The sequence below is a fragment of the Lepus europaeus genome, chromosome 17 (genome assembly GCF_033115175.1).
Source record: "Lepus europaeus isolate LE1 chromosome 17, mLepTim1.pri, whole genome shotgun sequence".
Lineage (NCBI taxonomy): Eukaryota > Metazoa > Chordata > Mammalia > Lagomorpha > Leporidae > Lepus > Lepus europaeus.
The window spans coordinates 8,456,810-8,469,709 of NC_084843.1; the positions used below are offsets into that span (position 1 = coordinate 8,456,810).

Genomic DNA, 12,900 nt, shown 5'->3' on the forward strand with positions numbered 1-12,900 from the left:
ACCCTGCTCTCAAAGCTGCTTTCTGTTAAGATGTTTACGTGCTCACTGCGCCCGCTTCCCTTCTGCAGGCCAGTGCTGGTCCCGCCAAGGGGTCCCCAGGACAGGGGTCCAGGAAAGGATGCCCAGCAGGGTAGGAGGTGATGGGCCTGCAGGGGGCGCCCTCGGTCCTCCAGCTTGGCAGGCCCGGTAGGCCAGGCAAAAAGGGGGCTTCTCGTGAGTCTTCCCCCAGCTTTCTCCAGCCTCAAAACACAGCAGACAAAGTGAGCACACACGTGTCGGCTCAGCAGCTCAAGCCAAAAAAAAAATAAAGTTCTTTGGTCACACGCCCAGAAACATCTCTGGCAACTGCAAGCCCAGCAACTTCAAGTCCCTGGAGGAGACGTGATGGGAGCTCCAAGGATGGGAGGCAAAGCAGACGCCTCGGGCTCAGAAAGTGCCAGAACCAGGCTGCGCAGGGCTCTCTGCAGCTCAGAAGCCAGCTGCTCACCTGCCTGCTCCAGCCAGGCCATGGGTTCACACCCAGGCCCTGTGACCAAGGGTCCTGCCCAAGAAGAGCCCCCCAGGGGGCCAGCGCTGTGGCATAGCAGGTAAAGCCACCACCTGCAGCACCAGTGTCCCATACAAGCACCAGTTTAAGCCCTGGCTGTTCCACTTCGGATCCAGGTCCCTGCTAATCTGCCTGGGAAAGAAGTGGAAGATGGTCCACGTCCTTGGGCCCCTGCACTCACATGGGAGACCTGGAAGAAGTTCCTGGCTCCTGGCTTTGGATCAGCCCAGCTCTGGCTGTTGTAGCCATTTGGGGAGTGAATCAGCAGATGGAAGACACCTCTCTCTCTCTCTCTCTCTCTCTCTCTCTCTCTCTCTCTCTCTCTCCTTCCCTCCCTTCCTCCATCTCCCCCTCCCTCTCTCCTTTCTCCCTCTCTCCCTCCCTTCTTCCCTCTCTGTAACTCTGTCTTTCAAATAAACAAATCTTAAAAAAAGACCCCCTCCCAGAAGGAAATGCTGGCTATTGTACCTGGAGAAAGCAGGGAGGGGACATGGCGTGGACAAGGACAGCGGATGGCCACAGACAGCATCAGGAGTGTTGGCTCAGGAAGGACGATGCCTATCCCTGACATGAACCCTCCAAGTGCTCGGGAGGACCTGGACTGGAGGAGGAACCACAGCTGGTCCCTGGGCCCGGGAGCCACGGCGGCCACACCAGGCCCTGCCGAGGCTGTGCTGGAGACGCCTCTGCCCAGCACATCTGTAACGGTCATCCCTCAAGTCCAGAATGTGCTGGTTCTGTTCTGCCTTCTCTGGGCTTTCCGGATGGTTCCTCTTTCCCTGTCCCTAAGACAAGGAGACAGGAGGCCAGCTCACACCCCAGTCACTGCCTACTGCACAGTCACCAGCCCGCGCGCCGGGGCGTGAACCTGCACTCCCATTTGCTCAGGTGGGTGGCTTCTGCCAAGCCGGACCCTCCCCCGAACAGCCACATCCCAACGAGGGGACAAAAGAGAAAGAGCTGGCAGGGACGTCTGAGCCTCCCGACCTCCACCTCCGTCAGCACAAAAAGCAGCCAGGCTTTTGTGTGGGTGTCGGCAAGTTCGCCTCCTTTCATTTCCCGGTCTGTTTTGAAAAGCCACATCGGTTCCATTTTAAATGTTCCAGCGCTGTTTCTGGAGACCCCGAGACACGTGTCCGACAGCACGCAGCTGGCTGAACTGCCAGACAGCCGGCGGGGACGGCCAGAGCCAGGCCAGAAACCCCTCTGCAAAGCTCATCTGTGCCCTCTCCGGCTTTCCCATCTTGCCTGAACATGCCAGGGATGACACAGGATCTGGTCTCTGTCTTGGCTCCAGAATCTGAGAAGAATATCCCCGGGCCAGAAGCAGCTGCCCAGGCTGCGCCCACACACTCTGACCACGAATGCCTCCTTGGGGCAGTGCACACGGCACAGGCCAGCGCCCTGGCTACACACAGCCCGGCCTGTGCCGGCTGCCTTCCAGGGGCTGGGAGGCCAGGGTGAGGCTCCAAGTCGTGTGTGCAGCCACAGACTGAGCTGCTGCAGCAGCCTCCTTCCGGGGGCCACCCCACATCCTGGACACCTCTCCAGCGGTGTGTTCCTGAGTGGGATGTGCCAGCCTCCCCCAGGGCTATTTAAGGTCAAGCTGTCCCGTCACACAAACAGGCCAGCCTCCAGCCCGCCAGTAATGGCCAGGGGCTCGGTCTTGGGCACTTGCAGGAGAGCAGCCAGGCTGGCTTGGGAGGCTGTGGTATTGAGGTACAGCTACGTGGCCCCAGACAGGCTCCTCAAGTTCTCGGAGTCCGGTTTCCTTCCATAAAACGGGGACGATGCAGCTGTGCGCAGGTTGGGTGGAAGCCGGAGGTGAAGGCAGAGTCTGGCCCAGTTAGCTCGTGGTCAGTCACACGGCTGGAAAGGTGGCTGTGGCTGGCAGCTCCACAGCAGCCTGAGAGAAGCGCCATGCAGCTGCGAGCTTACTCAAGGCTGGCTCCCCACACCTCAGAAAGGAGCCTGGTGCTGTGACCAAACAAAAAACAACCACCAAAGAAGAGCCAGAGTCCAGAATCCCCTGTGAGAACAGCACACAGAGCTGCTTCCAGAGAAGCCCAGAGGGCGCAAACAGCCACCGAGCCGGCAGTGGGGACTGCTCAGCCGGCACCCAGGTGGCCCCCAGGTGAGGAGGCTCCGTCCTGGCCCTCAGCCAACAGTGCTCTCCTAGGCCAGGGCCGGGACTCCAGCCTGCCCTGACTCCCCCTCCCTTCTGAAGTCCAGGGAAACCAGAAAACGCACTCGCTGCACGGCACCAGCCACACCTCCCGCATCAGGGTGTCCACGCATGCGGACGCCCAGCGATCAGTAAGAACGGGGCGTGCCTTCAGGAATACAGATGCGGCGGAGCAAAGAGGCAGACCAACTGACCGCAGGGAGTATACTTAAATGGAAGGCATCTTCAGGTACAGCATTTCCCAAATTGCGTGGCTTTGCCTCCGCGGCCTCCCCACCACCGAAGCGGTGCATCAGACAGACCCTTCAAGTCTGGAGAAGTATCGCAGGGTCGCACCCCCTAGCAGGGAGCCACGTGCGCTGTCACACAGCAAAGGCTCCCAGAAGTTCTAGAAAGAAGAAATCCATTCAAGTTTGCCAAAACTTGTTAAGTCCGGAGCGTTGTTTAAAGCACATCTACTAAACTTCCCAAATCCCCACCTTTGGAGACCTGGCCTGCTTTCTGAGCAGTTGGTTACATGTCAATGGCAGGTCAATCAACAACAACGCTGACGTAGACTGTGAATCCAGATCACGTCCATGGAGCACAAGGAGACACACGTGGCCACAGGGGCCATGGGACCAGCGGTGGGGCGGGAACTCGATTTTCACCGATCACCTTGACAAACTGATTTCTTGACAAACTTATGGCTTTCCTTTACAAACATTTAGACCAATATTTTTAAAAACTCTGATCTGGGGTGGCCGTTTGCCTCGATGGTTAAGATACTGGGTAAGATGTCCGTGATACTGGGTAAGATGTCCGTGACCCGTACTGGAGTGCCTGGGTTTCAGTCCTGGCTCTGTGCCCAATTCCAGCCTCCTGCTAACGGGCACCTTGGGAGGAAGTTCCAGTGCCTGGGTCCCTGCCACCCATGTGGAAACCAGGATTGAGTTCCTGGTTCAGCCTGGCCCAGCCCTGGCTGTGACAGGTGTTTGGCGAATGAACCCTCAAACAGAGGCTATCTCTCTGTCTCTTTCTCTCTGCTGCTCAAATACATAAATATTTTCAAAACCCACACAGATATTTAAAAACTCTGATCTGATAACCAGTTTCTTCCAGCAGCTTCCTGGGCCCCTTCCGCTCCCAGACCAGGAGGTCACTGTCCTTTGCCTCCTTCAGACCGGACCTGCCTGGCTCAGACCAGCTTCTGTTCACTCCCTGAGATTCCCACAAGATCAGAGAGCATCAGGGCCCTTCCACCTCCAGGTCTCGCCAACTTTTTGGCCGGGCAGGACTCCTGAGAGCTGGGCCCTGCGGGTGGGAACAGATTCAGATGGCGGCGCCAGAGTCCACTCACCTGGTGGTCAATTTTGATGAGCGCGATGTCTGCCTTCTCGTCCACGTCCTTGATTTTGGCTTCGTAGGTGGCCCCATTCTTCAGCTCCACCTTGACCCGGTGCTTGTTGGTCACCACGTGGGCATTGGTCACGATCAGCCCGTCTTCCGACACGATAAACCCAGACCCGCTGGCCACGGGCACCTCCCTCTTGGAGAAAGGAAGCCTGCAGCCAGAAGCATACACAGGTGAGCCTGAAGCACCTTGCAACACACACCTCCCCAGCTGGACGAAAGGGCACTGCATCGTGACACGGGTGCAGCAGCTGCCCCGTGCGCACTGGGCTTCGCATCTGAGAAAAGTAAACGTGAGGCCCATTTTCTGTATGCAGCAAAGAATCCACTTAGGAAATGCTCTTAGAGAATCTCATTGGAGCCAGAGGTTCTTAAAACATCTAGAAAGGGGGCCAGTGCTGTGGCGTAGCAGGTAGAGCCACCGCCTTTGGTGCCGGCATCCCATATGGGTGCCAGTTCAAGTCCAGCTGCTCCACTTCCAATCTAGCTCTCTGCTATGGCCCAGGAAAGCAGTAGAAGATGGCCCAAGTCCTTGGGCCCCTGCACCTGTGTGGGAGACCCGGAAGAAGCTCCTGGCTTCGGATCGGCACAGCTCTAGTCATTGCAGCCATCTGGGGAGTGAACCAGTGGATGGAAGACCTCTCTCTCTCTGCCTCTGCCTCTCTGTAACTCTGCCTTTCAAATAAATAAATAAATCTAAAAAAAAAATCTAGAAGGGTCAAGAATGTGGATCTAAACAGTCAAATGCGGAGCCAGCACTGTGTTATAGTGGGCTAAGCCTCCACCTGAATCCCATATGAGCACCGGTTGGTGTCCGGCTGCTCCTCTTACAATCCAGCTCTCTGCTATGGCCTGGGAAAGCAGTGGAGGATGATCCAAGTGCTTGGGCCCCTGCACCTGCACAGGAGACCTGGAAGAGGCTCCTGGCTCCTGGCTTCGGATCAGACCAGCTCCGGCCATTTGGGGAGTGAACCAGCGGATGGAAGACCTTTCTGTCTGTCCCTCGCTCTGCCACTAACTATCTCTCAAATAAATCTTTAAAAATAGGCAAAGATCCTATGAGAGAAACACTTATGCTAAGGTAGGGACACAGACGCTGTAACTAATGCCTGAATAAGGCTGTGCTAATGGCAGTGTTTGCTGGAGCGGCTCAGGAGCACACGGGGGAGAGGGCGGGGCCTCTTTACTTGCGGAACAATTCGATGTGGACCACGGCCGGGGCGATCTTCTCCACCACGTCAGCGATGAAGTTGTATTTGTGGCGCAGGCTGTTGGGGTCTTCCTGCCCTGAGGAAAAGCAGAGACAGGACACTGAACCCGTCTGGGCTTGGTGCTGGTGCAAAGGGAGAAGGGTGGGGGGGCGCAGGGAGCCACTGCATCCCCCACACCCCCACGCGCATGGAAACACAGGTGCACGGACACACCTATGTGCACACACAGCCTTGCTCACACACACACACACACACACCCTCCCACGCACATACACCACCCACATGCGGAAACACGTGCACATGGAAACACACTGCCCTCTCACACACACACACCCTCCCACGATCATGTACACCACCCACGCGTGCACACACACATGCATGAACATACACTTGCACGGACACACACATGCACAGAAACACACACACACACACCTCCCAGGAGCTGGGAGTAAAACCGGGACTGCTCCCTGACACTCCCGGTGACCCGTGCCAGCTGCACACCCATGCGCTATTGCTCAGTTCTCGCCATGGCTGTGTCTCCAGGAACCAACGGCACCCAACGCCACACCCCCTGGCATAGCCCAGGGACACGCCTGCCTCTCCCAAGCTCTCCTTGCTGAGAGAGAAGGGGTGTCCCCGAGCAAAGGGGCCCCGTGCCAGCTCCCAGTGCTCAGCTGCTTTATTGCAAAGCTGGAACCTGATCTCTCTGCACAGGGCGGTTTGGGTGCAGAAAATGATCCACGGCTCCCAGGGAGAGGGATCTGAAGGAAGCACGGCGGCTGCCTGGCATCACTGCAGATCCCTTCGCCTCCACCTTCACGCTGGTTGGTTCTTCACCTTCCCGGCACACAGGACAGTCGGGTAGAGTCCCCCGTTACACTTAACGGCACAAACAACAGGACGATCCAGCAAGCTCCCTCGGCCCCACTTCGGGCACATCCACAACCTTTCCACTCCCCATGGGGCGGCCAGGTAGCTGCGAGTCAGGGCTGCGCCTCCCCAGGATTCCAGTGGGAGACGTCAGCCAGGATGGAAATGCTCCTCCCCGGCACGGAGCCTGGCGAACATCACGCTGACAGCTGTAAACAGGCCCGCTGGGCCTGGGCCCTGCGTCCTGGGGAGGGGGCAGGAGGAGGTTTGATCCCCACAAGGCCAGCAACTCGGGCGAGCGTGGTGTTTGCAGGGGGACAAGTGCTACAGCATTGACCCGCTTCCTCCTGCTGACTTCCCACACCAGAGCTGGGAGAATCTGCCACAACTGGGTGCAAACGAGCACAGGTGTTTCCTGCTAAAACGAGAGGCCGCTGCTTTCCTGCAAAGACTGGAGAAAGGGTCCGTCCACCAAGAAGACACCACGGAGGACCTAGAAGTCCGGGGCCATCCTCCGTCGGCCAGGTGACCTCCATTTCCTGGCCTGGAAAATGGGGCCACAGCCCCAGTGTTCTGCGGCTGAGTCCCTGCCTCTTGCTCTCACCTCGCTCGCTGCAGGAAGACCAGGGCTGGCACCACACGAGCACCGGCCCAGCACTCTCCCAGCTCTGCACACAAGCCAGGGACAAGGAGCATTAGAGCAAGGGTCAGAGCCCCACGAGGAGCCCCGCCAGGCTTGCACAGCCCAGAGGAGAAGGGAAGCCGCCAGCCTCCCTCTGCATCACCTGTGGACCAACGTCCACGGGGAACAGAAACAAACAGAAGGAACAGCAACTACCTGCTCCAACATGGACACAGCGCCAATGCAAAGAGCAAGAAACGTTTGGCCTCTTCCGGGGCCATTTCCCAATGAGGAATCCAAGTGTCTCTCCACCAGCAGGGACTCAGGGCTCAGGGCTCAGGGCTCGAGTCCCATTCCAGGGACAGGCCTACCCATCAAACTAGAGGGAGATCCAACTGCCTCGCGGGCCACGGAAACCCTGGCCGGCCCCTGGCTGGCCCACTGCCTTCCTTGCTGGGGCCAGGCCAGGCAGGGGCTCCCCATGGAGAAGCCCCGGGGCTGGCTCTGCCCCATCTGCTGTCCCGGAATACACAGGGACTGCGTGACACCCAGCACGGCCCCTACTAGCTGTGTGGCCTTACCCTTCCCCCGACCCCAAGTCTTGGCCCTTGTCCATATAATGCAAGGATAACAGCAGCTGTCCATCATGGTTTAGATGGTGATGGTGGGCGTCTCCGTAGGAAAAACACACCGGAGCAAGCCATGGCATCCAGTTTAGAAAGAGAAAAAGCAAAGGACGCTGCCAGGAGGCGGCTCTGAGTACTTCACTTAGTGGTGGCACAGCAGAGGGAAAGGGAGAGGTGGAATTCCCGCAGACCCACTCCCCCTGCCGTGGCCAACCCGTGAGGGTCCTGAGGACTCCCCGCCATGAGCCATCCTGGCCACCCCTGCAGCACATGACGGGGCAAGCCATGTGGCAGCCACTTTCCTGGCCTTAATCTGTTTCTCTGGTTCTCAGCTTATAAGGGTAGCCCACAGCCACCGCAGAGGGGCGGGGGCTGAGGCCGCCTCGGCCGCAGCCAGCGGGGCTCCCGACCCTGCTGAAGCGACTAAGCAGAGGAAGCAAATCTCAGGTCCCCACGGAAGTCAGGGCCTTGCACCCTCCCGGCACGGTGCCTTAGCCTAGAGGTGAGGAGCAGAAGGTGACAAGGAGGGGGAGCCCCCTGCATGGCCAAAGCCTGGCCCTACGAGCTGCTCGGTGCTACCCGGGAAGCTGGCATTCAGTAACTGCCCCCATAACAAGGCAAGACAAGGAAACGGAACAAAGATTGAAGAGGACCGTGTGAGACTGCCTGTATGCGCAGACGTTGTGATGGCGATACACAAAGTCCTAAGGAATCTCCAAAGCAGATTTGCAAGGAGAGAGCTTGCCCCTAGATACCATCAGTGGTATTCTCCTATTGTCAGCAACAAACTATGGGAGTCAAAATTTGAAAATATCTATTGTTATAGCATAACAAAACACTAAACACCCAGGAAAACAGCTTAAAATGTATGTGCAGGACCTGTGCACGGATAGCTACAAAATAGCGCCAAAACAAAGACGGGTGAGATACACGGAGAACATCGGCCTAGTGGACAGAACACTCGCCACTGTTAAGCTATCAATTCTCCCCAAATTAGGATTAAACAGACTCCCAGTGCAAAACCCTAGCAGGAGCTTTTGTAGAAATTGGTGACCTATTTCTAAAATTATTGTGGAAAGCAAAGAATCTAGAATGTGTGTCTGTAATGGTTGAGCCTCACTGTTTTATTCCTGGGATTAGAGATGGGAAAGTCTCATAGCTTAAGTATTCACGTTTTCCTTCTTTCTTCTTATAAACATTTTTTAAAAAGGTTATTTGAAAGGCAGGGAGGGAGGGAGTGAGGAGGGAGAGGGAGAGAGAGAGGAGGAGGGAGAATCTAGAATCTAGAATCTAGAATGTCCAAAGCTATTCTCAAAAAGAAAAGAAAAAAAAAAAACAACTAGGACAGGCATTTGAATGCGTAGGAGTTCAGACCCGGCCTGGGGTGCCCACATCCTGTATCCGAGCGCTTGGCTCCTGTTTTGACTCCACTCCCGATTCCAGTTTCCAGCTAAGGCACAGCCTGGGAAGCACAGTGATGGCTCAAGTGACTCGGCCCCTGCTGCCCATGCACAGACCTGGATTGGGTGCCCTGCTCCTGGCCTCGGCCCCAGCACTGGTTACTGCAGAATGTGAGGAGTAACTCGGTGAATGGGAGACACATCTCCACCACTTCCACTCCCTCCTCCTCTCTCTCTCTCTCCCTCTCCCTCCTCACTCCCTCCCTACCTGCCTTTCAAATAACCTTTTTAAAAAATGTTTATAAGAAGAAAGAAGGAAAACGTGAATACTTAAGCTATGAGACTTTCCCGTCTCTAATCCCAGGAATAAAACAGTGAGGCCCAACCATTACAGACACACAGATCTTTCCACTCACCTGGGACATACTTGTCATTCCTGATTCTAACACAACCAATGGCCCACTAAGGACGGCACCCACTAAGGATGGCACCCACCAAGGACGGCACCCACCAAGGACGGCACCCACTAAGGACGGCACCCACCAAGGACGGCACCCACCAAGGACGGCACCGTTTGCCACAATTTACAAGGTGCCAGGATTCAATCCCAAGACAAATAAAGGGTTCTTCTATCTTTCCTGCTTATAATCCCCTCGTGGAGGACCCACTTCCTGGAGACCACACCCCTGTGCTATCCAGGTGGCTACACAGGTACCACTTCACCACTTCCAACAGCTTCCTCCTGGGAGGTGGAGCAGCCTCAACGTATCCACTACAGATGTGGTTTTTCCAAACAGTATTTCTGGTCTGCAGCTGGCTGAGCTCATGGATGCAGAACCCATGATGCAGAGGGCAGCCGACACTTATCACACTGAACGAAGTCTGCTGCAGTGAAAACCAACATCACAGCGAGGGGATTAAGAGCAAAAGGGAATCTCTGATCTAAAACCAGCACAACATCACACGTGCGCTTTAAACACACCAAAACGTGCTTCCTCCCCCGGCAAGGCACAAATGTCGGGTACAGGTTAGACAGGAGGCAGGAAGAAGACAGAAGCAATCCTTGTGGTCCAAAGCCACAGTTCTCGAAGTCTGCCACGTGGCACACCACGGCGACACAGCACACGCGGGATGCTTCCCATTTTCGAGGGTAGCACATTGACACTCATTATCAGTTGGACACCTGCCAAAGCAGCTCTAGGTACTCCAGTTCCACAGTCAGATCTCACTACATCCCCTTGGATGATTCCATACCTTCGTGAAGTTGGATTCCTGGAGGTTGCTGTGATAAAAAGAACGCATTGCACAAAAATCAGCGTTGACCTGGAAATGGGCATCCGTGGCACCCAACAGGTGCACACACCCCATTGCTAAGTCGTTGAGGTTACCAAATAATGAAATTAAAAATGTCATCTTTCCTTTCAGTGTGCTTTATCTCAAATAGCTACTATGTTATAAGGATACTAACACTTACTAAGTTGTTTGGACCTAAGCACTTGATAAATGGAACTGACTGGAATGCTTCTGGTCAAGGGGGTGCCAGGAAGAACTACGGTGCCACCATGGGCGTCATGAACCGTGAACGCCTGGCAGCCCCTGCCTGCTGCTTCTCGGGATCTGTCCAGTAGCTAATCCTGGATCCCTGCACAGAGGCAGTCATCAGAGCACAGGTCGATTTCCAGAGGAGGTCGGCAGAGCATCAGCTGAGAGCCGGCTGGGGCCCCGGCAGCGCGCTGTCATCACATGCTTTTGGGTCCAGGGCAGAAATGAGGCCATCGCACGGCAGCTGGCAGAGGCCAGGACCCTCCCCACACACACACACAACAGCTGCCACCGGGTCAGGGTGGCTGCAGGCATCACGGGGCCCACGCATGTGCTCTGGAGTCACTTCTGTGTCGAGTGGATGGTATCTACCCAAGTATGGCCATGGTGGCCAGGGGCGTTCCACCTGCTCACCTTGCTGGCTCCCCCAGAGTGGGCAGAGGTTGGCAGAGGTCAGAGAGTAGGTAGGTAGTGGGAAGATAAAAGAGGATAGATTAGGGGCTGGTGCTGTGGTGTAGCGGGTAAAGCTGCCCATCCCATATGGGCGCCAGTTTGAGACCTGGCTGTTCCACTTCCAATCCAGCTCTCTACTATGGCCTGGGAAAGCAGTGGAAGATGGCCCAGGTCCTTGGGCCCCTGCACCCACATGGGAGACCTGGAAGAAGCTCCTGGCTCCTGGCTTCGGATCAGCACAGCTCCGGCTGTTGCAGCCAACTGGGGACTGAACCTGGGGATGGAAGACCTCTCTTTCTCTCTCTGCCTCTCCTTCTCTCTCTGTGTAACTCTGACTTTCAAATAAATAAATATATCTTTAAAAAAAGAGGATAGATTGAATTATTGATAATAACAATAAAGGTAATAGACAACTCTCTTTTCCCCCACAGGATATTTACAAAATCACTATCACATGAAAAGGTGCTCAGAGTCCAGAACCACAGCACATAGGACAAAAAGTATTGGCGGATCGGTCAGATAACCAGAAAAACGTCTTATGTTTCTGGATTTTGTGATGTCAGTGTTGTCTGTCCACCTGTTGAAGATTGTGGTTTGAGGTGGCTTCTTTCGGCAATCTAAAGAATCATCTTATACATAATGTTGTATTCATATTTTGAGCTCATTTCCTTAAAGAAGTTCCCTGAATCATGCAAGTCTCAGATCCCATAAGACATAGACCTGTAGGGGGAAAGGCGTCAGCTGCTGCCTAGGCAGCAGGCGCCACCACTTACCTGCCCCCAGCCAGCAGGTGCCACCCCTTATCTGCCCCCAGCCAGTAAGTGCCACCCCTTACCTGCCCCCAGCCAGCAGGTGCCACCCCTTACCTGCCCCCAGCCAGCAAGTGCCACCCCTTACCTGCCCCCAGCCAGCAGGTGCCACCCCTTACCTGCCCCCAGCCAGCAAGTGCCACCCCTTACCTGCCCCCAGCCAGCAGGTGCCACCCCTTATCTGCCCCCAGCCAGTAAGTGCCACCCCTTACCTGCCCCCAGCCAGCAGGTGCCAGCCCTTACCTGCCCCCAGCCAGCAGGTGCCACCCCTTATCTGCCCCCAGCCAGCAAGTGCCACCCCTTACCTGCCCCCAGCCAGCAGGTGCCACCCCTTACCTGCCCCCAGCCAGCAGGTGCCACCCCTTATCTGCCCCCAGCCAGCAAGTGCCACCCCTTACCTGCCCCCAGCCAGCAGGTGCCACCCCTTACCTGCCCCCAGCCAGCAGGTGCCACCCCTTATCTGCCCCCAGCCAGTAAGTGCCACCCCTTACCTGCCCCCAGCCAGCAGGTGCCACCCCTTACCTGCCCCCAGCCAGCAAGTGCCACCCCTTACCTGCCCCCAGCCAGCAGGTGCCACCCCTTACCTGCCCCCAGCCAGCAGGTGCCACCCCTTACCTGCCCCCAGCCAGCAGGTAGGGCAACAGGCTGCCTCAGCTGGCCCTGGGGACCCACAGGCACCAATACTGCACAGCCAGCCTGGAGGTTCTCTCTAAAGGATCAAGACAGCACCCCTCACCACGTCCTCTCTGGCAGTCCTTGAGACCCCCAGACCAACCCTCTGGCCAGCTCCCGGGGTCAGCCAGGCTATGAAGGTCACGGTGCCTAGGGAATGGCACAGACTTCAGATCCCGATTCTGCCCCTCCCAGCGTGGGGCTGCAGGCAGTGCCTCCCGTTCTGAGCACTCGGTCTCCCTTGTCTGTAACATGGGGGTTTGTGAGATGAAGCCACGGAGCCCTGAATCTCCCACCTGGCCGGGGGAAGCCAGGGTCTCCGGGTCATCACCTCCCAGCTCTGAGCGCGCTTGCGGGGTGGGGGTGGGAGGAGTGGGGGGGTCTCCACGCCCCTCCTGGCTATACTTCACACCTCCTGCTGGCTCTGGCTCTCGCCACTCCTCAGGTTTTCCAGGAACCCCAATTCAGGCAAGTGTGATCTCTGTTCTCAGTGTCTCCCCCTCTCTGATCATGCACTTTGGGGTACGTGAACCGACCGCAGGATCCCCACGTCCTGTCTGAGCTGCAGTGA

The 12,900-nt window shown here is 56.5% G+C and overlaps 1 protein-coding gene across 1 annotated transcript in view; it reads right to left on the minus strand.

Moving 5' to 3' along the window:
* HTRA1 (HtrA serine peptidase 1) overlaps positions 1–12,900 on the minus strand; it is a 51,439-nt gene that overhangs the window by 21,050 nt on the left and 17,489 nt on the right. Inside the window, exons 2-3 of the mRNA XM_062215152.1 lie at positions 5,312–5,411; positions 4,072–4,276 (exon numbers count right to left, since the gene is read on the minus strand). Coding sequence (XP_062071136.1) covers positions 4,072–4,276; positions 5,312–5,411 — 305 coding nt within the window. The remainder of the gene's footprint in view (positions 1–4,071; positions 4,277–5,311; positions 5,412–12,900) is intronic.